General features: G+C 42.8%; 1 protein-coding gene across 2 annotated transcripts in view; it reads right to left on the bottom strand.

Annotated features, from left to right (window-relative positions):
- Positions 1-26,511, bottom strand: part of B4GALT6 (beta-1,4-galactosyltransferase 6) — a 38,719-nt gene extending 12,208 nt beyond the window's left edge. The window contains exons 1-3 of one of the 2 annotated variants that reach the window (XM_054815093.1): positions 25,846-26,511; positions 5,912-6,028; positions 5,434-5,547 (exon numbers count right to left, since the gene is read on the bottom strand). In XM_054815093.1, the coding sequence (XP_054671068.1) occupies positions 5,434-5,547; positions 5,912-6,028; positions 25,846-25,960 (346 nt within the window). In that variant the 5' untranslated portion in view covers positions 25,961-26,511. The remainder of the gene's footprint in view (positions 1-5,433; positions 5,548-5,911; positions 6,029-25,845) is intronic. The other variant, XM_054815094.1, reaches the window with a different exon arrangement.
- Positions 26,512-27,471: the final 960 nt, after the last annotated feature.

Raw genomic sequence — 27,471 nt, 5'->3', positions numbered from 1 at the left:
AAACATGTACAAATTAATTTTTTTTTAAAAAAAGAAATCTCTAAATCAAATTTCAACTACCAAGAGACAGAGAAGCAACAAGAACCTTTCAGTTTATACAATCTAACAGGAAAATAAAGATAAAGGTCAATTATTACACCAGAAAAGGAAGTAAACAACACATGATGAAAGGACTCGAGTGCCTTACTCTCCTGAGAAAAGTTTAGATGTAATCAGATGCTTATAGAGTTTAAATTTAAAAAAAAAAAAAAAAAAGAATGGTAAAACAGTATTTATATAAGGCAAGTGCTTCTACCTTTATGGGACATGAAGAAATTCCCTCCAGACTGTTTAAAAAGTAGCTACAGTAAACCCTGAAATATTGGTACTATCAAACGTACAAAGGAGATGGGCGAACAGAAATCAGCAGGATTTCCCTGTCATTGGTGGGGGGCAGGAGAAGGCATCGCAGTAAATATCTGGGCTTAGTAGTCACTACTTCCATTACTGTCTGGCATGCTGTAATAAAACATATTTGTACAACCTGTAAAAAAAAGAAAGCTGGGGAAGCAGAAAGCATTTTGAAGAACAGAATCAGAAAACAATAAATTTCAACAAATCAGACACATACTGAAATCAACAGAGTGAAATTAATAAAAAGAGTATGGATTGTTACTGAAGGAGAAATGAAGCATACACACACAAAACAGGAAATACATGGCTATGCTGCAGTATGCAGAAAGATATTTTGAAGCCAACACGGCTTCACTAAGGGCAAATCGTGCCTGACAAACTTGGTGGCTTTCTATGATGGGGTTACAGCGTTGGCGGATAAGGGAAGGGCAACTGACATCATCTACCTGGACTTGTGCAAGGCATTTGACACTGTCCCGCACGACATCCTTGTCTCTAAATTGGAGAGACGTGGATTCGATGGATGGACCACTCGGTGGATAAGGAATTGGCAGGATGGTCGCCCTCAGAGAGTTTTGGTCAACGGCTCAACGTCCAATTGGAGAACGGTGATGAGTGGCGTCCCTCAGGGGTCGGTACTGGGACCAGCACTGTTTAACATCTTTGTCGGTGACATGGACAATGGGATCGAGTGCACCCTCAGCCAGTTTGCCAACAACACCAAGCTGTGTGGTGTGGTCGACACGCTGGAGGGAAGGGATGCCATCCAGAGGGACCTTGACAGGCTGCAGAGGTGGGCCCGTGCGAACTGCATGAAGTTCAACAAGGCCAAGTGCAAGGTCCTGCATGTGGGTCGGCGCAATCCCAAGCACGACTATAGGCTGGGAAGGGAATGGATTGAGAGCAGCCCCGAGGAGAAGGACTTGGGGGTATTGATTGATGAGAAGCTCAACATGAGCCGGCAGTGTGCGCTTGCAGCCCAGAAAGCCAACCGTGTCCTGGGCTGCATCAAAAAGAAGTGTGACCAGCGGGTCAAGGGAGGTGATTCTGCCCCTCTACTCCGCTCTCCTGAGACCCCACCTGGAGTACTGCGTCCAGCTCTGGGGGCCCCAGTACAGGAGAGACATGGAGCTGTTGGAGAGAGTCCTGAGGAGGGCCATGAAGCTGATCAGAGGGCTGGAGCACATCTCCTATGAGGACAGGCTGAGAGAGTTGGGATTGTTCAGCCTGCAGAAGAGAAGGCTCCAGGGAGATCTAATTGCGGCTTTCCAGTACCTGAAGGGGCCTACAGGAAAGCTGGTGAGGGACTGTTTATCAGGGCATGGAGTGACAGGACAAGGGGTAACAGGTTTAAGCTGAAGGAGGGTTGATTTAGATCACATGTTAGAAAGAAATTCTTTACTGTGAGAGTGGTGAGGTACTGGAACAGGTTGCCCAGAGAGGTTGTGGATGACCCATCCCTGGAAGTGTTCAAGGCCAGGTTGGATGGGGCTTTGGGCAACATGGTCTAGTGGAGGGTGTCCCTGCCCATGGCAGGGGAGGTTGGAACTAGATGATCTTTAAGGTCCCTTCCAACCCAAACCATTCTGATTCTATGGTTTATAATGGATTGTCTATTAATAAGAGGCAATACACTGTAATGCAATTGCAGTAAAATGGCAAATCTTATTCTGGAATACATTAACTGCTGTTCTAAGAAAGACAGAGAAGGTAATCACATTTGTTTTGTAATCAGAGTTTTAGCCGGTTCCGATGCTTCAAAAGGAAATCAACTTAGAGGAAGTCTACAATACAAAAAATGAAGAATGACAAGAGCTTTAGAAACTATAAAGTTTAGAAAGGCTAAAAGTACTGGCTTATCTACAAAGGAAGAGACTGACAAAAACATAAGTCTTTTCCAAGACAGAATAATTTGGTACATGCATGGCAACTTTTTTCCAAGCATCAAGAAGGGCAGGGAGAAATCCAACTAACTGGCAGAAGGGAAAAAAAATTAAAAACCAAACAAACATAAAACCAAAATGAACCATCCACAAATGAAAAAAGTAAATGCAGGTTGAGTACCACGTTGAGTATTAGGAAAAGCTTAACTATTCAGTTAATGGAATATTAGAATATACTACTTCTGGAGACAGAAGAACTTCCTCCACTGATTATTTTTATTATTTTTTTTTAAATACAAAATAGATTTTTCCAATATCTATTCAAAATAGTTTAGGTATATTCAACTGCAGTGTGCTGTGGTGATCAAACTACAAGATCTGGATATTTCTTAGAGCTCATTAAGAGCCAGTTCTTAGACAAACCATGACCTGACTTGGGCAGACTGCTTAAAAATTCTTAACATGAGGGGTTTAATTCACATAACTGAAAAAATAATCTGCTTTCCATTTACCTCTCAAGTCAGTATTAAAATTATGCTGACTAAATACTCTTTTTGTACTGCTTCTATCTTGAAGTAGAGGTATCTTGCTTATGAATTAGTACAGCAGTGCTCAACCAGTGGCTTATAAACTGAAAGACTGAGTCACACACCGAAGGCACTAGTTGGTCCTATGTGTATGTACTTGGAACAAAACATGATTTTACCATACTCCTTCCACCACGTAAATCTGGCAAGCTGATGTAAAGAAGAGTAGCTCACTTCTGTAACAACCTTAGACTATTAAGCAGGTCAAAATATATGTGATTCAAGAAGAAGCTTTCTTCCCTGGCTATCTGAGGACCACCTACAACATTTCATTGCATTAAATCATCTTTGAAGAAGTTTTATTTAGATTATAATTAAACACACAGATGGTGATTAAAAAGGTATACATGAAAACCAAAGGGTGAGACATAAGTATCTTTGCTGAACAATAACTTATCCAGTGATTTTTTTTCCATTAAAATTATGATTTCTGCATTAAATTCAGCGGGACAGAATAAATACAAAGAGATTACTAACAAAAAAGATGGAAAAGAGAGCAGCAATAAGGAGACCTATAGACAAATTCTGCTAGAATTACAGAATTAATCTTCTCTGTTGAGATTAAAAAGGAAGTTATGATGGAATCTAGATTAGCCTAATAAAATCCACTATTTTTCTTCGAAGAAAAAATGATCAGCAGTTCAGTCTGGCTATCAGAAACATTGTTTGGTATGATATAGATCTGAACTGCTATAATAAATACTTAATTATATGCTCATGCTGAATGACAGCCCACAGCTTGTCAGGTGTTAGCTTAAAAGACAAGAGGTTAGAATTCTGGAAGGTGTCACAAATATCTTCAGAAACTATTTCAAATTTTCTCTCTTACAAGTCAGTAGTTTACTTGTTTGATTTTCAATATAGCAAGTAAAATAAACATGTTAGCATAACAGATACTAATGAACAGTCACTTCTAGTAACATATTTACATTTATTTGGAGTTGATTCTTCTCTAGGTGGTACATTCTGACACCAAATGAGACATTTTGATTTAACTAATTAGTTTTGAGATCTATACTAATGCTACTATTAGTTCTTCACTCAAAAATATTAAGTTTGTCTACAAAACATTTACTAGAACTGAAGTAATTCCATGGATTAGTGACTCAAGTTATGATTTCTTCCAAATGCAGAGCACAAAAAAAACATTTATACTTAATCATCCCTTGCTTCCTACAGCAACTCTGATAATGTAACAACAATTCCTGACAGAGAGAAAAAAGCTGAAAACTCAACAGTGCTTTCAAAGAAGGAACTCTGTTTTAGCCAAGGGACTGCAATTTTATAGAAGTTAAATATAAGAACTATCTCTAATAGCAACCAACCAGTGGTGAAGGTAAGGGAAAGCAGTAACCACCAGGAGTGAATTGCCTCTTTCTTCTTATGTTCAAAACTGGTCTCCTACTTAACACTTCTTGGTCTTTAAGGATTGCTTTTTCTACAAGCCAGAGGAGAACAAACAATGCCCAGGATTTTGTCTGAATCTGAAAAATGGCAAGTTTGCAGGAAAGGGGAATTCACATGAAAAATTACAGTTCTTAACAAGATTTTTTTTAAGAATATTTCCAAACAAAGCTATACTTTGTCTACAGAAAGAAGATTTAAAAAAAGTCATGCCAACAGCCTTTCAGCCACAGTATTAAATCATGTTAAGGACACTGAATTACATCAGGGAACTCTTGCAATCTGAGTTTGTGTAACTGCTTTAATTGTGCAATACCTGCTCATAAGACCTTCTACATACACTAGGATATTGCTACTTAGGGCAGCTGTGATATTGCAGATTTTATAAAAACCCAGCAAACCAAAACAGCAATGGTGCTAAAGTAGTCAATTCAGTTTCTTATTTCTGCATGACGCTCCTCTGCAACTTAACGCTTTCAAACAAAATAATTAGAAGTTTAGATTCTAGGCTTAATGACAAGTAAAGTTACGATTACCTAATCAAGTTTTATTTTATAGCTTGGGATCTTAAACAGCTGGGTTTGAAAGCTTAATTTTAAAATTTCCTGAGGATCACAACATTTCAATTGTACTTAAGTACTACTTCCTCATTATGACAAGGCTTTAGCACTTTCTTACCGCCATCAATTCTCACTTCAGTACACCAACTTGTTCAGTTTCCTATCTGTTGAGGTAACTGTGATTACCTGATGAAGACCTGAGAACTAGTTTCTGACTCATGAATCTTTGTATCAGGAATACCATTTCCAAAAAGGAAATCTTTAGCTATTCCTCAAAATATGCAACTCTGAATGGGTACTTTTTATAGAGTATTCTTACATATTAATAAAGACATTTAGTATTTAATTTGTAGGAAGGAAAATGATTTGTAAATACAATTTATAACACATTAAGTGATTAGTAACAAGGCCAAAAGCTTTAGTAACACAATAGTTATAGGCAAAACTCTGCTAAGCATTATTGTCCATTTTCAGATGTATTTTATTCATTATTTTCTGCTATATATTTGGACTACTTACAATTATATTTTATATTAAAATAATTGTATTTTGTTTTAAGCACAATCCAATTTACTATATAAATATTAAGGTCAGTTTAAAACTTACTCATGTAAGGCAGCTTCTCTGGACAAGCCTGGTAAGGAGAGTAAGTGAAGTTTTCTGGGAGATACATTGTTGTTTGAGCAACACAGTCACTAGAATTGTTTCCTTCAGGATAATCTTAAAAAGAGGAATTCATTTGTGTAAAAACCTATGTTATCTGCTTGATTTCTAACATATCATCATGCAGGTGACAGCATTAACTTTGTAAGAAACAAATTCCTAGCAGCATGATTAAAAAACAAAACATTTTACTGCACTAAAGGAACAATAATTAAATTAAGATATCTTTGTTACAGCTATGACAAATATTTCCTACTAAAGTGAACTAATAAACAGTAACTATTTGGCTTTTACTCCAGTGACAGAGAAGTAGGACTTGGGTCTAGGTTTTCATAATCAAGCTATGTCATTGAGGTTTGGCCTTTTTTTTTTTGTCCCCATAAAGCTTTTTAAAACGAAATTAAACAAGAAATATTCTTACCTGTGCCATTCAGTGTAGTATTTTTGTTAGTGTACAATCTGATCATGTGTCCTATTGTTTTTACATTTTCTCTCAACATGATACCACGAGCTTGCACCATAAAGAGATACGTGTTTGCTGAACAAAACAAAAAAGCAATTTTGAATTTGAATTAAAATAACGTATTTCCAAATTATTCTAACATCCATTTATAATGTGTTCGATATTTGTTACTATGTCTGAATCCACGGCTACTGAACATTAATCCTTCGAGATGAAGATCCACAAAGAGTGAAACCTAACAGCAACAAAAGAAAAGAATAAAATCGATTCATAACCACAGGTCTATATAAAAGCCCAAAATTATAAAATGTCAATACACATTTTATATGACACTTTCATTTCTCTTTAACTTACAAAAAGCAACTGACAGTGCCAAAAAACCAATTGAATTTAACAATAAAAAGATTTTCATATGTAGTTAACATCCTTCATATATGCATCTACATATACATCACAGAAATATAGGAAAAAATTATCTAGAAAATCTTTTAGTTCCATGGAATAGATCCCCTTTTTACTCATTAGTTAACAAAACTTTCAGTCAAAATGTACTGCTATTCATTCACCCCCAACAGCTGTTTTGTTATACAACTGCTACAAATCACTGCCAATCTCAAAGTATTAATGTTTGATAATTATATGTGAAGTATATATTATAGGCATCAAGGGTGAGTAAATCAACATTCTGAGTAACTAAACGACTCACTAATAACAACAGCATGAAATATTCCTCTCTCTCAGCCTTATACTCAAAGCCCCAAATCTGATCTCAAGACAATTCTTTCTTAACAGGAAAGAGTTAAGTTGGAAAAGAAACTGCATTTATGTTTGAGTAAGCAAATGTCTATCCAGGACTCACAGAGCTCAAAAAGTAATGTAAAGGGAAAAATTCCCTTTGCAGAACAGTTTTTACTCTGGGTAGTAAAGAGGACTAAAGGGATCATCTGTCACTTCACCTATGTTAAGCATCCATCTGTCTGACAGATACTTGGCTCGCTGTAACTAGTAACCACCCTAACCAAAAAATGCTCTGAGACTTTGGAGGAAAGAACTAAATATACCAGAAAAACAACAGATTAATCTTAATCTGTCCTAAAGAGATTAAAGAAAATTAGAAAATTATCTCAGGAACACCACTTCATCATATGACCTGCACCAGTGGCATGACACAAGTAACTCCAAATCATTTGATACCTTCTCACAGCCCAACACAAAGAGACTGGAGCTATAGAGAACTGTTTATAAGGGACTGGGACATTTCCAGAGGAAAATACAGTGACTAATTCCACCACATTAGCAAACAACAATACCAACATCCATAGAGACACAAATACCAACTTAATGTTTTAAGGAATATTATTTGCAAACCCTACAATAATGTTTTTGGTTTTAAAAGAACAACTGGAGGGGCCCTCCTGGCTTTCAGAGAACTCCTTATTAAAACAAGAAATACTATCACTGAAAAGACAGGCTCTGAATATGTCAGGTGCTATACACGGCAAGTAATTCTCAAACTCTTGGCCAGCAAGACTAGCTGTTTTGGTTAAGGAGATTTTACATGTGTAAAGAAGTTATTCAGCTGCTGGCATCCTGAAGTTGTCTCAAAAAATACACCCACACACCCATCCCCTGCCACTACACCAGAAACAAAACAAAGAAAAAAAACCCCAACAACCTACAACCTTGGCCTGATGACAGAGGTAGGAAATCCAACAAGAATGATACTTACTGGGATCCAAGACAACTGGATTCAAAACAGGTAACATTCAGATTTCCTTAACAAAAACTTGCACAAAAACTTCTCAAAATTTTAACCCAATTCACTGTGAAGTAGCACTTTGGGGTTCTAATTATTTTCTTACATGTGTAATTTTCCATTCAAATTCTGTTTTTAGGTTGTCTGTATTAAACATTTCAGGGAATCTGTGCAAGTCTTGAGTTCATATATGAAGTTACCTACTCAAGAAACCTTCTCCTTCAAGAATCAACATAAAAGCAATTTGATCTATTCCCTCAAGAACAATTATTTACATTCAAACAAACAATTTCAAAACTCAAGGCTTCCCTGAAAGTAAAACTCAGTGGATTTTTGCCTTTCAAATAACATAAAATTTTCCTAATTAACAAAGAATGATTTTCTTCAAACTTTAACATATTTCAAATTAGTATCCTCCCTTCTCCTTTCCCTCACAAATTACTGTATAGCTCTTCTCTTCAATATTTACCTATTCCAACACAAAAATAAAGCTCTTTTTAAATATAAATCAATTAGCAAATACTGATTTCAGAGAGAGCCTCTGGAAGATTGTGTACTATATTCTCCTTTTAACATGATACCAAAAGCCAAAGTCACTTGAGTTTTTAACACTGCAGAACAGCGAGTTTATAGAAACATAACCCTAATTCACACATATCTGGTGTGGTGGGTTGACCAGGCTGGCAGACAAGCCCCCACCCAGTTGCTTGCTCACTCCCCTGCATGTGGGATAGGGGAAAGAATCAGAAGGGCAAAAGTGATAAACAAAACCAAACCTCCAACCACACTTACCACCAGAAGACAGATGCCCTGCCAGTCCCCAGGCAATGGCTACTTTGAGGGGAAAAAACCCCACCAGTTTTATTGCTGAGCATGACATTACTCAGTATGGAATATCTCTTTGGTCACTACAGGTCAGCTGTGCCAGCTTGCGCTCCCTCCCAGCCCACTCACTGTGGGGAACAGAGCGGAAACTAAAAAAGCCTTGATGCTGTGCAAGCACTGTACAGCAATAGCTAAAACACTGTGTTTATCAGCACTGTTTTGGTCACAAATTGAAAGCATGTGTCTGGAGACCTATGCTTAGACCTCTTTCTGACAGCCCTTAAATCATTTCATTAGCTGCTTCTTGTTCCTTTTTCATCACTAACACTACAAGCCTCTATCTTCAAACTTCCTAAGAATGATACCACCTTTCTTAATGATAAAGATCAGTGCTTTTTCTTCTACTTACATGTTTACCAGCCTTAGGAATTTCTTTCTGGCTGCCACCAAATCACATTGATTACAAACATTTCAGCTGTCAGACAGACCAAACACACACACAATGACAGAAATTATGGACACTGTGCAGCCAACAAGCATGCTCTCCAGCACTGCTCCTGATATGGCTGAGATGAAAGATTTGCCCCAGAAGTCACTGCAAGGAATATTAGAAAAATCTACTCAAACATGTTACTGTTGCAATCTTAGGAACCTGGTACAGTACAAAGCTGAGACTAAGACCTTCAAACAGGTCAACAAGTCAAGAATATATATATATATATAAAAACTGTTCTCAATTCCTATGGGAAATTTTACTGTAGACCAGATAATGCAGACATAAAGCTTGATAAAACAGATTTTCTGCAGAAACATTTGCATCTCCCCTTTTTTGAAGGACAACTTCCTTCTTCTGACCAAGAGGAGAAAAATTAGAACAAACACACCAGACCTTTGTGAGAAACAAAGCTAGAAAAGACTTTCTCTCAAAAGCAGGCATCACAAAAAGATAGAATTAAAAAAAAAAACCCACCCCAACAAAAAACCCCAGCCAGGCAAAGTCTGTTGCCACCTCGGCCTAAGTACTCAAGAGCTGTTCTTGCTAAGAGGAGGAGCTAGCTTTGCTGTGTTTTCATCAAGCTATGCTTGTGGTCTACCCCAATCCAACACGTCCTCTTCCCGGCTGATCTGCTTGTCAACTCACCATCTGGCTCCGCCCAAATACATAAACACAATGAAACATCTTCCTTTCTGTGCACTCTTTATCCCAGCTGCCTGGGTCTCCAGCACAATCATAGTTACAGCAACAGACCTGACCAGTTTATTCCACTGTCATTCAACAGCTGCTTAGGTAGTAGCAGATGCTTGAATAGCCAATTAAATACTTCAGAAGCTAAAAGCATCAGGCAAAAATCAAAGATATTAATTTAGTCCTAAAAATAAATCTCATCTACTGGCACAGGTTTGTCAGCAAAGACCTGTGAAAAAGAGTATAGCTCACATGTCACATCAACCAGCAGCAACAGCAACAAAGCATTCAAGATAGTCCACAACGGCCAGAAGCGTGAGAGAAATACATCTTTTCTGAGTGCGGTGGGGGAACAAGACTGACAGCAGAATAGTGAGGGCTGGAGTTTGATGACTTCCACAGCAATCCTCTTTTCAGCTGTCATTGGTACTTTAATACTCATCATCTTCCTGAGCTTGGTATGGGCTTCCACAAGCCTTACCTATGCTGTCATGAATATGACTCTTAACATACTTGGGTGCCCCTCAAGCACCTGTATTCTAATGCACACAGTACGGGGAATAAACATGATGACTTAAGAGATCTGTGTGCAGTTCCAGGGCTACGATCTTACTGGGATCGCAGAGACGTGGTGGGATGGCTCCCATGACTAGAATGTTGCAATACAGGGATACAGGCTTTTTAGGGAGGACAGGAAGGGAAGACGAGGAAGGAGAGTTATCCTTTATGCAACAGAGCAGATGGAGTGCATGGAGCTCTGCCTGGGGATGGAAGAGGAGCCAACTGGGAGGTTATGGGTTAGAATTAAAGGTGACATTATAAAGGGTGTCTGCTATAGGCCCTCTGACCAGGAAGAACAAACGGATCATGCCCTCTACAGACAGATATATGAAAACAGCCTCACATTCACAGGCCCTGGTCCTCACAGGGGACCTTCAACCAGGCCAGTATTGGCTGGGGGGACACAGCCAGATAAAAGCAGTCCAGGAGATTCCTGGAGTGCATTGACAATAACTTCCTGACGCAAATGACAGAGGAGCCAACAAGGGGACGTGTTCTGATGGACCTCATAATCACCAAGAAGAGGGTCATTGGAGATGTGAAGATCAAAGGCAGCCTTGGCTGCAGTGACCATGAGATGGTGAAGTTCAGGGTCCTAGAGGCAGGAGGGAAAAGGAAAAGCAAGCTCACAGCCCTGGACCTCAAGAGAGCAGACTTTTGCCTCTTCAAGTATCTGCTTGGTAGAGTCCCATGGGATAAGGGCCTGAAGGGAAGAGGTCTTAGAAAATTGGATAATATCCAAAGATTACCTTCTCCAAGCTTGAGAATTCCATTCCAATGAATATGAAGTCAGGCAAAAATGCCAGGAGCCCTGCATGGATAATAACGAGCTCCTAGCCAAACTCAAACACAAAAAGGAAGCATACAGAAGGTGGAAGGGAAGCAAAGACAGGTTATGTAGGAGGAATACAGAAACAATGTTTGAGCATCCAGGGAGCTAAAGCCCAAATGGAAATGAATCTGGTCAGGGATGTCAAAGACAACAAGAAGGGTTTCTATAAGTACACAGGTGACAAAAGTAAGACTAGGGAAAATGTGGGGTTATTGCTCAATGAAGCGAGGACCTGGTTATATAGGACATGGAAAAGGATGCGGTACTGAATGACACCTTTGCCTCAGTCTTCACAAGACTGGCCTTCAGGAATCCCAGGTCCCAGAGATCGGGGGAAAGGTTGAATCAAGGAAGATGTACCCCTGGTAGAAAAGGATCAGATCAGGGAATACTTAAGCAAACTGGACATATGTAAGTCTACAGGCCCTGATGGGATGCACCCACGAGTGCTGAGGGAGCTGGCACATGTCATTGTGAGGGCACTCTCAACAATCCTTGATCGATCATGGTGACTGGGAGAAATACCCAAGGACTAGAGGAAAGCAAATGTCACTCCTATCTTCAAGAAAGACAAGGAGGAGGACCCAGGGAACTACAAGCTGGTCAGCCCCATCTCAGTCCCTGGGGAGGTGACGGAGCAGCTAATCCTGGAATCCATTCTTCAGGTACATGATGTGGTGGGTTGACCCTGGCTGGGGGCCAGGTGCCCACCAGAGCCGCTCTCTCACTCCCCTCGTTCACCAGACAGGGGAGAAAAAGTACAACGAAAAGCTTAGGGGTCGAGATAAGGACAGGGAGAGATCACTCACTAATTATCATCACGAAGCAAAACAGACCGAACTTAGAGAGGGAATTCATCTAATTTATTACCAAGCAAAACAGAGTAGAGGAATGAGAAATAAAATCAAATCTTAAAACACCTCCCCCCACCCCTCCCATCTTCCCGGGCTCAACTTCACTCCCGGCTTCAACCTCCGCCACCACCCCAGCGGCACAGGGGGGCGGGGAATGGGGGTTACGGTCAGTTCATCACACGTTGTTTCTGCTGCTTTTTCATCCTCAGGGGGAGGACTCCTCTCATCGTTCCCCTGCTCCAGCATGGAGTCCCTCCCACGGGCTACAGTCCTTCACGAACTGCTCCAGCGTGGTCTCTCCCACGGGGTGCAGACCTTCAGGAGCAAACTGCTCCAGCATGGGGCCCCCACGGGGTCATCACAAGTCCTGCCAGCAAACCTGCTCCAGTGTGGGCTCCTCTCTCCACGGGGTCACAGGTCCTGCCAGGAACTTGCTCCAGCTCCAGCGTGGGCTTCCCATGGGCCACAGCCTCCTTCAGGTGCCTCCACCTGCTCCGGCGTGGGGTCCTCCACGGGCTGCAGGTGGAATCTCTACACCCCCTCATCCTTCCTCCATGGGCTGCAGGGGGACAGCCTGCTTCACCATGGCCTTCACCACAGGCTGCAGGGGGATCTCTGCTCTGGCGCCTGGAGCACCTCCTCCCCCTCCATCTGCACTGACCTTGGTGTCTGCAGAGTTTCTTACATCTTCTCACTCCTCTCTCCAGCTGCAAAAGCTCCCTCTAACTGTTTTTTTTCCTTCTTAAATATGTTATCACAGAGGCGCTGATTGGCTTGGCCTTGGCCAGCAGTGGGCCCGTCTCAGAGCCGGCTGGCATTGGCTCTATCAGACACAGGGGGAGCTTCTAGCAGCTTCTCACAGAAGCCACCCCTGTAGCCCCCCTCTCCCCGCTACCAAAACCTTGCCATGCAAACCCAACACACATGAACAAAAAGAAAATCATCAGGAGTAGTCAGCATGGCTTCACCAAATGGAAGTCATGCTTGATCAACTTGATAAACTTCTACAATGAAATAACTGGCCAGGTAGGTGAGGAGAGAGAAGTGGACACTATCTACCGGGACTTCAAGTAAGGCCTTTCACACTGGATCCCATAAGTTCATCATAGATAAGCTGCTGATGTTGCTGGATGAGCAGTGAGGTGGATCAAAAATTGACCAGGTCCAAAGGGTGAGGATCAGTGGCACGAAGTCTAGCTGGAGGTCAGTGACTAATACTGTACCCCAGGGATCAATATTGCATCCAGTCCTCTTTAACATCTTCATTAATGATCTGGATGATGAGGCAGAGAGTACCTTCAGAAAGTTTGTTGATGACACAAAACTGGGATAAGTAGCTGATACACCATAAGTAGCTGCTGCCATCCAGAGGGACCTTGATAGGCTGAAGAAATGGGCCAACAGGAACCTCATGAAGCTCAACAAGGATGAATGCAAAGTCCTCCACCTGGGGAAGAACAACCCCATGCACCAATATATGCTGGGGGCCACCCAGATGGAAAGCACCTTGGCAGAAAAGGCCTTGATGGACACCAGGTTGAACATGAGCTGGCAATGTTCCTTTGCCACAAAGAAGGCCAATAGCATCCTGGGCCACATTAGGAGGAACATTGCCAGCAGGTCAAGGTGATCCTTTCCCTCCAATCAGCACTGGTGAGGCCACACCTGGAGTACTGTGTCCAGTTCCAGGCTCCCCAGTATAAGACAGACATGGACATACCGGAGAGTGTCCAACAAAGGGCCATGAAGACAAAGGGACTGGAGCATCTCTCCTACGAGGAAAGGCTGAGAGAGCTGGGACTGTTCAGCCTGGAGAAGAGAAGGCTCTGGGGGATCATATTAATGTATATAAAGGGTGGGTATATATGTATATAATGTATATGAAGGGAGGGTGACAAAAGCAGAGAGCCAGGCTCTTTTCAGTGGAGCCCTGTGACATGAGCAGAGGCAATGGGCACAAACTGAAACACAGGAGGTTCCACCTGAACATCAGGAAACAGTTCTTTACTGTGAGAGTGACTGAGCACAGGCACAGGTTGCCCATGGAAGTTGTGGAGTCTCTATCTCAGAGATACTCAAAAGTCATCTGGACACAGTACTGGGCAACTGGCTCCAGGTGGCCCTGCTTGAGCAGGGGGTTGGACCAGATAGCCTTCAGAGGTCCCATCCAATCTCAACTATTCTGTGATTTTCTTTCACTACTGTCTTCCTGCATTTGCACCAACCATCACTCTTGTCACAGTTCAAGGCAGTGCACAAACCAGGAAGGCAAAATTTCACATTTAACCAAAGAAAACATCTAGAAATGTAATCACCTAGAATTAGTTTTATTCACATTCTCCTTATTTCACTGTATACGGTCCATAGTAAGAAACAGCACTTCTTATTCATGAAACATATAGAATCCAGTGTACAAGGTAAGCAAATGGGAAGTGCAGTGTGGGATATAAAACACCACGCCTGTATAGGACACCTTGGAATAAATACCATACTAAATGTTGCACCTGAAGCAACTGCAGCGTGAGCATGAGCTCATACCTAATTCAGATGAAATTTTCACTAGCAATTGATCTAGATCTGTATCAGCAATCATGGACACACAGCTCCAAGTCAGCCATGAAAAGTCCTGGTTTCAAGGCATTATTTAAAACTCATTCTGATAAAGCATATTAGGGCATTAAAGGGATCATCCTGTATATCAGAGAAGATGTTAAAAATATCAGATGGATCATTTTTTGTCCCCAGTTTTTATAGCTCACTGGTTATTAATAGTTTTATGTGTTAGACTGAAAACAAGACCACTGGCAGGAGGGACATGCATTACTACTTAAAATATAAATATAACCGTAAAAATGGCTCAGTGTTTTACCTCAGGTAGCTTTCTGTTACTTAAATACTTGCCCATGGATGATTTACACCTCTTTTAAAGAAAAAAGTCCCATTCACAGATCACTCTCCATTAGGGAATCAAGCTCCTTCCAAGTAGTACACCAAAAATTAAAGCACTTACGACAACACTGCATTAGCTTCATCCTCACATTTCATTCTCACATCTCTTAGCTTTGCAGGAAAAGCACCAAATTCAGTTTTATATAGAAACTTAGTAATTTATCTTGCTGTACACATACATCAAAGCAAAGCCAAAACAATGTGCCATGTGCTTAGAACTAGTCAATGTAGCGAAGTATACAATAGAACAACTGAATTTAAAACTGCATCAATGACTAAGATTCTGAAGAACAGTAGGAAGTCAGAACTATGGCTATTTTAACAAGATAGTCAGAAAAGCATTAATGAGGATTTCTTAAATGCCAAAGAAAAGATGAACGGACTTGGAGATCAAATTTAATTTAAAAATGCAGCTTTTATTGCACAAGAAAAAAAAAATCCCAAAACAAAACCACACAAGAAAAAAGCCTTACATCAAGAATGCTTTCAAAGCAATTAGCAAAAAAACTTAACACCCCCATACTTAAAAAGTGAGATCATCATCATCAGAACAGCTCTAGAACATTACACACTAACCTTCTGAGGAAAAAAAAAATACTGAAAAACTCAGATAGGAGATACTTCACAGAGAATCCACGTGCACTGCAAAACTCAAATGCAATAAATACAGCCTTACAGAAAACAGGTCTTGCCAAATGACCATTGTCCCTACAGTTACTCATCTCCTAGCCAACACCTGCTTTCACAGGACTTCTGAAAAGCACATTCAACACACTGCATAAAAATTGACACGGATTCAAATGGGTTAACACAAAGTTCTCCACTAGTAATTGTAAATGGGGAATCATCTCATGGCGACATTTCTAGAACAAGTCCCACATGGATCTCTTCTCATCTCAAGGTTGTATGATATTATTCTCAGCAATATGAGAGTTATAAATACACTATTGGCAGAGTTCATGCATGGCAAATTAACACAGAAGTGAAAGATTAAATTCTACAAACTAATCTAAATACACAGTTACTAGAGCTCAGCTGAAGATTGCTTCGAAAACATCACAGTCACATTTTTAGGAGGTAGGAGTATTTTCCACAACAACAGGATAGGGACTTTAGTCTGTAAAACAGATTCATTAAACAATTTTGCAGTGAAGGACAATAGCCAAAGTAATGTAAGACTACTATAAACTGGTTCCTAGTCGCAAACTGAAATCTACGTAGAACATGTAAAAATCCTATGGAAGTTGAACACTGACTATAGGATTTATCTACATTTGTTGTTAATCAGAAGTTATTTCTAAAATGTATGCAACAACCAGAAAAAAAAAACCAAAAAATTGTATGCCTTGAAACATTTTTTTAACTTGATTTGTTGTTCATATTTAATACCAGTTTTGCACTACTTGTAATTTAACAATAAATCCAAACTTAATTCACGTGTATGGTGAGACTGCATTTGAGTCTACATATGTATACCTCCTGGTATGGAAAATACATTACAAAGATAAGCACCTCAATCTACTGAAAATACCAACAAGATGACTTTGGACACCAACAATTAAATACTTTTATGGTGACATTTTAAGCCTTGCCAATTCTCCTAGAATTTTGTTTTAATGAGTTCAGATATTGAGAAAAAAAATAGAAAACTGTAGTATCTGTAAATCAAATATTCCAAGTACCATCATAAATCAAATAAATAAAAAAGAATACACACACGGTAACATGAAAGTAAAGAAGGACAACTGCAAATTTAAGAAAGTTAACTGACCATTGGGGATACCTCGCAAAAAGGCATCTTTTGTACCAGAAAGCCCTGAAACCAATCTTTGCACTGTATTCACACAAATCTAGCACTGGATCCCACACAATGCACAACCATTGCATGCTGGTCCCCATAACATCATTGCATTATCTGAGTACAAAAGATTACCCAAAACAGACTAAGAGCTGTAGAAAAACAAGCAGCGATAGTCACTTGTAGAAACAGTCTTAATGACAAGCCAGTAGATAAGGTATTTTGCACCACAGATGTGGAAATGGTTAATGGGCCATGTCAGCGAAACATCGTAGTTCCAATAAATGTCTCCAGGGCATACAGTTTCTCCTCCTCAATGGAGGAGAATACATTCAAATAACTGGGTGGCTTAAGTGAAAATATATTTCACATGAAGTCTCATAATCACTTTGTTCTTGTGAAGTTAGCTGCACACCATAAGCACCTTTTTTTGCCTTTTCTGACTAAGGGCAAGACCACAAAATGAGTACTCCATGAAATCTTACACAGCCAAGTTCCCTGACTAATAACTAAGTATCCCTAAGGGCTTTAGGAAAACCATCAGATAAAGATGCATAACAACTGATTCAGAAAGAAGCCTGCATGTTTAGTCAAAGTTTATCTGTTGGTAAAAGTGAAAGACAGTCATGAATGACTGAACTGCAATAATTTATTCAGCATCAGGTGCTAGGAATGACTGTGCTGGGCCAACATCATAGAAAAATCTTTGCACCTCCCAGAATAAGGCAGAAAACTTACCCATGAAACTGCCTGAGCTCATAATGAGCTCAAGCCATTAGTCAGAATGCCAAGGAATTTTTCATGACTAGAAATCAGTAAACCTCATACTCCTCTTTGCACAAGAAAAAAGCACAGATCTTATTCATCAGAAAGTTGACTAGTTGACTAAAATGCTTCTGTTAAAGGGCTTTGTTGTAATTTGTGGAATGGAAGTGAAAAGCTGCACTGCAACCAAGAAAAAGACCACTGCAGTGAACAAAATTACACCTGCCTCCAAAGGTACCCTTTAATAACATGTGAACCTTGGCAAAGTAATATAGCTGAAAATAGCTCCCAAACAAAACTAGGTCTGAAGTACAGAAGCTTCCCTGCAGAAATTATGAAACAAAGGGACAGATAAGTTTCATTCAGTGAAGAAACTTCTAAGAGACCCATGAGAACAATTCCCTCTAAAGGAATAAAAGACGACGATAGCAGCAAAAAAACATTAACATCTACCACACCCTGCAAAACCCATCAATCTTTTATCAGATGGTATTTCCAAACAGCATCAAAGGAGGAAAGTAACAAAGGATTTGTTTTGTTTTAAACAGGCTAGCTGTATTATTCCTGTTTCAGTGCAGCCCTCGAGCTGCATTAAACCTACTGCCTTGAAGAAACAGGCTCTATTACAAAACCCTCAGAGAAGGTATTATCATCTGTGTATCACTGTGGCAAACACAGTCAACAGTATGCTGCCCCATATTAGCAACAGCATAATGAGATATCGACAGGAGCAGCTATTCTCCTGTATTCAGCAACTTGTGAAACCATACTTGGGGTACTGTGTCCAGTTTGGGGATCCCAGTAAGAGACAGACATTAACATACCAGAGCAAGCCCAGAGGAAAGCTTCCAAAATGGAGCATATGATGTACAAGTAGAAACTGAAAGAAATGGGTTTGTTCAGCCTTAAGTAGAAGTGGCTAAGGGGAGAATGAATTTTTTTGCTGTCTTCAACTATGTAGTAGAAGTGTATAGAGAAGATAAAATTGAACACTTGGAGGTACACAGGGAAAAGACACAGGGCAATGAACAAAAGGTGCAAATTACGATATGCACATTACAATTACAGATCACAATTTTCTCACAGTTGTCAAACATTGGAACAGGTTTCTCAGAGAGACTGCAAAATCTCCATCCCTGGAGTTATTCAAAACTCGAGTGGACATGGCCCTGAGCAATCCAATTTAGTAGGATCTGCTTTCAGCAGGAGGTTGGATCAGATGACTTCCAGAGGTTCGTGCCAATCTAAATTATTCTGTGATCAAACAGTAAGTCTTTAGAAACACCACAACTGCCACAGATGCCAGGAACAAAGAATATTAGCACAAAGGCTGCACCTATATCTATGGGTTCAGCACCTGGAAGCACTCACAACCATTTATTTAACTTGCTGATAGCATTTTCAGCTCTTTCCTCCATTTCTGCACAAGTTCATAAAGGAGTGATATCACCCTTTCCTATTAGGAAAATTGTTTCCTAATAACAGAATAGGAAATAGATTGATATCAAATTGTGAGCTAAAACCAATGCAGATATTTCCAAATTCCACCTAGCTTGCGCAGCTGCCATTTGGTTAGGATTGCCAGAGAAGCAGTAAAGTCTTAATAAGAGAAGCAGAACAACAGAAGAGAGAAAATAGTAGCTGCTTTTTCCTCCTCAATCTCATTCTACCAGTCAGGATTTCTAGTCACTGATGTCCAAGACAGACTGCATCTTCCCTGATAACTCCACTGTTCCATAACCAGTTCTTATGAGAACCACAAAGGTTATTATGTCCAAGCAGGCCAAGTTAGACTGCAATTGACCACAATAATTGAGAGCTCCAAGGTACTCTTCCACCCGATCTGGTAAAGGTTCTCTGCTGAGTCAGACAGAAAGGAATAACCCAGAGATGAGTAAAAGATCATTTTCTGAAATCAGTTATATATTGTCCAATGTTATTCCAGTTATGATGCTGAGAGAAAATAGGAAAAGCAAAGAAAAAAATTCTCTGGCAATACTCAGATTGGCTTGGCAGTGAAATAAGATTCAGCAAATGCTCTCTCTCTCAGTCACCACTGACTTGCTACTTTGTCTTATTCTCCTCATCTTTGGATCCTTTCCATGATGTAAACTTGAACCCACACGTGTTCTATATAGCTGTCAGTACCAGACATCGACTATTCAAGTTCCTTTTATCAGTACCGTTATCTACAACACTGAAAAAGAACATACTGGTGCCAAAGATTCCTGCTCTCAGCTAGCTTCTTCAGTCTCTAACTGCAGTATACAAAGAAATTTGTAACTTCCAGTGAAGTCTCAGAACCACAGGCCATCTTCATTGACTAACTCAAAACCAGCAAGTTCAGTCTGTATCTTGTCATTTCATGTACCAGAAAAGGAGCACTAGATGAAGTACTGTCAGAAAAGTGGTCTTTCTGGAGAAATAGCACCTCTTATCTGCTTCCATCAAATACTTCAGATTATCACATAGAAGTATCATTTAAACATAGAATCATGGAATCATTTTGGTTGGAAAAGACCTTTAAGATCATCAAGTCCAACCATTAACCTAGCACTGCCAAGTCCACCACTAAACCATGTTCCTGAGCACCACATCTACACATCTTTTAAATACCTCCAGGGATAGTGACTCCACCACTTCCCTGGGCAGCCTGTTCCAATGACTGGTTATCCTTTTGGTGAAGAAATTTTTCCTAATATCCAATCTCAACCTCCCCTGGCACAACTTGAGGCCATTTTGTCTTGTCCCATCGCTTGTTACTTGGGAGAAGAGACCAACACCCACCTGGCTACAACCTCCTTTCAGGGAGTTGTAGAGAGTGGTAAGCTCTCCCCTCAGCCTCCTTTTCTGCAGAATAAACAACCCCAGTTCCCTCAGCTGCTCCTCATAAGTCTTGTGCTCTAGACCCTTCTCCAGCTTCGTTGCTCTTCTTTGGACACACTTCAGCACCTCAGCGTCTTTCCTGCAGTGAGGGGCCCAACACTGAACACAGTACTCAAGGTGCGGCCTCACCAGTGCCAAGTACAGGGTGACGATCATTTCCCTAGTCCTGCTGGCCACACTGTTTCTGATACAAGCCAGGATGCTGTTGGTCTTCTCGGCCACCTGGGCACACTGCTGGCTCATATTCAGCCATCTACTGACCTACACCTCCAGGTCCTTTTCTGCCAAGCAGCTTTCTGTTTACTCTTCCCCAAGCTTGTAGCGCTGCATGGGGTTGTTGTGACCCAAGTGCAGGTCCCAGCACTGAGCCTTGTTGAACCTCATACAGCTGGTCTCGGCCCATCGATCCAGCCTGTCCAGATCCCTCTGTAGAGCCTTTCCACCCCCAAGCAGATCAACACTCCCACCCAACTTGGCGTTGTCTGCAAACTTACTGAGGGTGCACTCGATCCCCTCGTCCAGATCCTTGATAAAGCTATTAAAGAGAACTGGCCCCAGTACTGAGCCCTGGGGAACACCACTTGTGACTGGCCACCAACTGGATGTAACTCCATTCACCACAACTCTTTGGGCCCAGCCATCCAGCTAGTTTTTTACCTGGCCAAGAGTATGCCTGTCCAAGCCATGAGCAGCCAGTTTCTCCAGGAGAATGCTGTGGGAAACAGTGCCAAAGGCTTTACTGACATCCAGGTGGACAACATCCACAGTCTTTCCCTCATCCACTAAGCAGGTCACCTTGCCATAGAAGGAGATCAGGTTAGTCCAGCAGGACCTGCCTTTCATAAACCCATGCTGACTGGGCCTGATCACCTCGCTGTCCTGTACGCGAGGAAAAGGACTTGGGGGAATTGATTGATGAGAAGCTCAACATGAGCCGGCAGTGTGCGCTTGCAGCCCAGAAAGCCAACTGTGTCCTGGGCTACATCAAAAGAAGCATGACCAGCAGGTCAAGGGAGGTGATTCTGCCCCTCTACTCCACTCTTGTGAGACCCCACCTGGAGTACTGCGTCCAGCTCTGGGGACCCCAGTACAGGAGAGACATCAAGCTGTTGAACAGAGTCCAGAGGAGGCCACGAAGCTGACTGGAGGGATGGAGCACCTCTCCTGTGAGGACAGGCTGAGAGAGTTGGGATTGTTCAGCCTGCAGAAGAGAAGGCTCCAGGGAGATCTAATTGCGGCTTTCCAGTACCTGAAGGGGCCTTCAGGAAAGCTGGTGAGGGACTGTTTATCAGGGCATGGAGTGACAGGACAAGGGGTAACAGGTTTAAGCTGAAGGAGGGTTGATTTAGATCACATGTTAGAAAGAAATTCTTTACTGTGAGAGTGGTGAGGTACTGGAACAGGTTGCCCAGAGAGGTTGTGGATGACCCATCCCTGGAAGTGTTCAAGGCCAGGTTGGATGAGGCTTTGGGCAACATGGCCTAGTGGAGGGTGTCCCTGTCCGCAGCAGGGGGATTTGAACTAGATGATATTTAAGGTCCCTTCCAACCCAAACCATTCTATGATTCTATGGCACTCAAAATGATCTGCTCCATAACCTTCCCCGGCACCATGGTCAAACTGACAGGCCTGTAGGTCCCCAGAGAGTCCTTCCAGCCCTTCTTGTAGATGGGTGTCACACTGGCTAACCTCCAGTCAACTAGGACCTCCCCAGTTACCCAGGACTGCTGATAAGCAATGGAAAGTGGCTTGGTGAGCACTCCCGCCAGCTCCCTCTGGACCCTTCAAGTGAGATTTTTAAATTTTAAGCATTTAAAATGTTTTCTACCATTTTACCTTGCCATCCTATCCCTCCAGGTTTTGCTTCAAAACATCCACTCAATTAAACATGGAAAATGAAAAACAGAAAAATAGTTGTCTTCTCTAATCAGCAGTTAGAAATCAATCTGCTTCCATGTCTGAGCTCCTCTGACTATCAAAAGACCACCAGAGTGCTGAGGTAGGGTTGCAGCCATCTCTACCCCACCCCATCTTCTAGTCTTACAGGAGAGCGGAAAGAAGGCACATGAACAACCCCAATATAATGTACGAATTCTTCTGAACCATATAAATCCTGTATTTTTATATTATGTGAAATATTATATGACTTAGCCTCAAAACAGTGTCTGAAAACCTGAAACCTAAATGTTTTTCCTCTCCTCATATTCTGAAATACATGGGATAACAAAAGTTTCTATTTCCCAATGAACTAACATTCTGCAAGACCTCTACAAAAAAGTGATATGCAGCTAATTACTGTGCAAATAAAAACATTTAAATATTAGACAGAAATAATTAAAGACCTTAAAATAAGTAATTAAGATTTCTTCCCCTCTAAACAAATTGTCAGAATTCCAAATTGACCCACACTGCATTTGTCACAAAATCTGCAATTTTGATAAAAAAACGCAGTAAGTCTATTTTCTAATGAGCATGAAGGACACACGGAATGTGATAATGACCTCTAAGAATACTCCCAGTGCTAAGGGCTTACTTGTGCAGACATCTCCCCTTAATAAGCTGCTTGCTAGGAGGGAATGCCACTCCATTAGCCCATAAGAATTCAAATTTTCACTCAGCTTTGACATCTCAGGAAGCCACACCTTCCCCCTCCCACCTTCCAGTACACTGCTGCTCCATAAAACATTTGGGAGTCCAACTTCTTCCTCTCTTTTCAGTTCCTCTGACCATCAGGAAGAGAAACCAGCCAGGGAGCAGCTCCAGTTCCCTACAACATTACTAGAACTGTCTTCCTCTCTGCCACTGTGACTTGTAGCTTCTTGAGGAAGAAAGTGTTCTGATGAACCAAGTATCTTCACTAAAACATCTCTGTACACATAAATTATGACAGATCCCAACCATTTATGACTTAACTGCAGAATATATTTCATGAAAAGCTGCTAACAGATAAGCTGGTTGAACATCCATAGGCAATCTTAAGCCTTCCTTCTCTCTGCACACAATCAGCTCTGATTTAGATACACCTATTCCACCACATATAATGGAAAGGAGGAAGCACACATTGCAATATACAAATGGCATCAGCATACAGCATAGGATTATTAGATGAATCGTCTGCCTATAAACTTGGGGAGGGGGGCGTTACTGGGGTTTTTTTGCAAATCCTCCATTCTTACAACTTATATTTTCCCCAATAATATTGCCAGGATACCTATTAGTTTTAAGATATTTGTCCTTTTTTATCTCCATTCTACACAGTAACATTTCCAGGAGAAAATTCCTGGGAAATCAGTATCGGGCTGATATTTAGATATATAATCTAATCTAAAATATATAATCTAATCTAAAATATATAATCCTGATATTAGATATAGAATGTAATCAGGCTTAGATTACCAGTGTAAAATTTTCCTATTGCCCTTTCTGTTACCATTTTCTATGTTCCCTCCCCCAGTAAAGCCAGCAGAGCATCAGCACAGCATAATAGCATTTTGATCTGGATTCAAGAAGTGCCACAGACAAAGAATAAGCCAAATATTGTAGGGTTTGATTTGATTAAGCTGGATGAGTTCACAACTGCATACAAAGTTAGGGCAGCACACACCATTGAACAGTAACAGGAAAGAGCTGTAATCTCACAAACTCGTGTCAACTACTGAAGATTTTTGTATCGTTAAACCACAGCTTGAAAGGGCTAACTGCGTATATATGTCTGAGATAGCATGAGCAAGCAGTTTAAGTGAGCATTATCTTTTTCCTTAAGGTTGATCAGACCTAATTAACCTAGCCCAAGAATTCTTTTGGTGCACACTGGATTTCATTTCACCCCTGGTACAAAGGAAACCTAACAGATATCTAAAACCCAGTAGCTAAGCAGCAACATGAAGTCAGGAAAGAAAAGTCTCAGAAGAGGCTCTGATTCTCAAGAAGGTACTCCATAAGCCTTGTTTAGTAAGAAGAGAACATGCTTCTAAGAGAAGTTTCTTCTTCAATGTGTATCATTTAAATAATGAATTAAAACTCCAGCTGCATACATTATGTATGATGTTAACAGTTTCACTTACTTGTAAAGATTCGGAAACTGCACTTTGCTTTCTAAATCATACATCAACTGCTTGTACTTAAAGTCTACTCTGATACTGCACAAGTGTATCGTAGTGTCTCATATCTAAATGGACCCTAGCAGCAGCATTCTCCCACTTACAAGACTAAATTACATCCCTTTCAGCAGGGAAACACTGACAGACAAGAAACTCAATCCATGATATATTCCCTAATATTTTTTAATATTTATTTGTCCAGTAATAATGATAGGCATGTCAATATTGTATGAAGTGCTATAAGTATGGGAAAAGTAATGGCACTTTGAAAGGGTTTACAAGCTAAATAGAAGACTGTGAACAAGAGGAAGCCAAACAGCATAAGGACACCAGTGAACAGGAAACAATTCCTGCAGATTCAGCAGCCAAATCAATGTGTACATTTTGTAGTAATGACCACAGTGAGGGGTTTTAAGCACCGAGGACAAACAGCAAGATGGTTTTACAGGCATTTAGGTGACACCTGATAAGCAAAGAGAATTGGAGGAGAACGTGTCAATGTTCCCTGGAAAAAAAAAAAAAAAAAGGAAAACATTGCCTAGCCAAAAGACACCCAACATAACAAAATACCACAGAGCACCATACAGGATACCGCTTGCCTTAGCTCAGGGGTAAGGCTAACCAGTTCTGAAACGATCATCCAGTGAGAAAATGCCTGATGCTATCCCAGAAATAACAGAAGAGTGAAGTAAGGAAAACAGCAATTTTTTTTGTCTGACCTAGACTTGCACAGTTATTTTACATAGCTTTTCTTAAAGAAAATGTTTGTCTCCCCTCTGAAGTAGTTAGTGGAAGCTAACAAACTGTAAAACCTGTGAAGAGAGATCCCACTGACAGAAGTAAACAACAAATATTCAAACTGGTTCTTAATTTCTGTTCACACGTGCTTTATTATTAATGTAGTTGCTAATGATTTAAAAGATGAACACATTCAAGTGACTCCAGCAGGCAGTTCTGCAGTTCTTTCTTGGTTTCTACCATTAATTTATAACATGATGAAACGGTGAGCTGCTTTTTTGCCTCACTTTTCCAGCCCGGGAAGCAAGAACAGCATTTACCTACCTCGCGATAGCAGATGAATCTTCTAGAGCATTTGAAACCAACAGAACAAAGATGCGAGATTAACACACGTTACTGCCGCCGCCACGGCCCCTGCCAGCCGCCCCGACCCTCCCTCCAAAGGGGGGCCCGCGTTTCGACACCCGAGACGCCCCTCGCCCGGCGCCGCCCGTGCCCTCCCCACCGCCGTGCCAGGCCAGGGGAAGCCGGGTGCGCACCGCCAAGGCCGCCCCGCAGCGCCCGCCGCCCCCCGCCCGTTGGGCTGCGGCGCCCACCCCCGCCCTCACCTCTTCCCCCCCCAAGGGGCGGCTCCCGACTCACCGATCCCGGGGGCCACATAGATGAAGTAGAGGCAGGACGAGGAGAACGAGAAGAAGAAGATGAAGGCGAGCATGGAGCGATTGGAGACCCGCAGCACCTTCCGGAGCAGTGGCATCCTCCCTCCGCGCCGGCGGCCGGCCGCTCCGCTCAATCCCGGCGAGCCGCGGCGGCGCTTGCCAGAGGGAGGCGGCCCGCTTCTCCCATGGATAGGGCAGCGAGGTGACGATGGGGCTCCGCTCGCCCCGTCCCTCCCTCCCTCCCGCCGCCTCCCCGGGAGCGGGCGGGCCGGTGGGGGCCAGCAGGGGCAGCGCCGCGGGTCGAGGAGGAGGGCGGGCGGCGATGCTTTGTGGCCGGCCCGGCTGCCCCCCTCTTGGGCGGCCGGAGGGGGCCTGCCTTAGCGCTGCGCCTCCGGGCGGGCTGAAGCCGCCGCCGCCGCGGCTCGCAGGTGGCGCCCGGAGCGGGGAGGGGCCCCTATCGCTGCCACGGGGCTCGGGGAACGTTCCCGCCGCTGCTCATGCCGCCGGGAGCCGCGGCCGCCCGCTCTCCCGCCTGCTGCCCCCTCACAAGCGGCGGCGGTAGCGGCAGCAGCATCCCCGCTGCCGGCGGGCAGTCACCTCCGCGCCCAGCCCACCCCGCCGCTCCCTCCTCCTCCCGCACCGGCGGGGAGCGCGCTGCAGCCGCGCGGCGCGGCCCGGCCCCGCCCCGCCGAGACCCAGCTACTGCGGCGGTTGGAGCGTGCGCGAGCCCCTGCGCGGCGGCGGACTGCAGAACTGCGGCGGGCGCGCGCTCGCCCCGCGCTCCAGCGGAAAGGACCTGGGGTGGGGGGGCGCGGGCGGTACCGCCGCTATACTGCAGCGGCGGCGCGCGCACCGCCCTGCGCTGCGGACCAATGGGAGGCCAGGGAGAAGAGAACCAGCTCTCCCGATTGGCTGGTGCGTGGACGAGCGTTTGTATCACCGGAGCGGGGGGAGGAGAGGGGTGCGAGGCGGCCTGGGTCGGCGGGGACGGGAAGAGCCCTTGGGGCGAAGCGGGCGGTGAGGGAAGAGGACCGGTAATCTCTCGGCGCTCCGGTTGTGCCCGTACTTTTTCTGTGCCACGACACCTCGGCCTTTAGCGGGGCACGGCGGGGAAGGGCCGGGTCCCGCGGGCGACGGTACCGCCGGGCCTCTTAGGAACTCAGCCCGTGCCCGCTTTTCAGCGGTGGTGCCGTCCTCTCCCACTCTTCCCCTTCGCAGTACTGCCCTTCAGCCAAGTGCAGCCACGGGCGCATCTCTGAGTTCGGCTGCTTTTAGTGCAGACCAGTTGGAAATGGCAGGCAGGGCTAGCAGACCCGACAGTTCTCCGCAGGGCAGATAAGAAAACATTTCCTGAAGGTTTGGCTGCACCTGCGCTTTTGAATTTGCTGAATTCATATGTGATAATCTACACACTCCATTAGCCGTTTGCTCTCAAGCCCATTGCACGCAAAAGGTATTTTAAAAGTCAGTAATGTAAGCTTCATGTCATGTATCAGTTCTTTCTTGCTGTAGCAGCTAACCTTGGCTACCACAAGTTGCTAGGTGATCCAGTCAAGTCAGTGATCTCCATTCCTCTGCAGAATGCTGTCACAGATGGGAAGATGTGTGC

Source organism: Grus americana, chromosome 2, assembly GCF_028858705.1.
Source record: "Grus americana isolate bGruAme1 chromosome 2, bGruAme1.mat, whole genome shotgun sequence".
NCBI classification, from domain to species: domain Eukaryota; kingdom Metazoa; phylum Chordata; class Aves; order Gruiformes; family Gruidae; genus Grus; species Grus americana.
The sequence above is the reverse complement of the archived record's forward strand: the minus strand, read 5'-3'. Positions and strand labels throughout refer to the sequence as shown.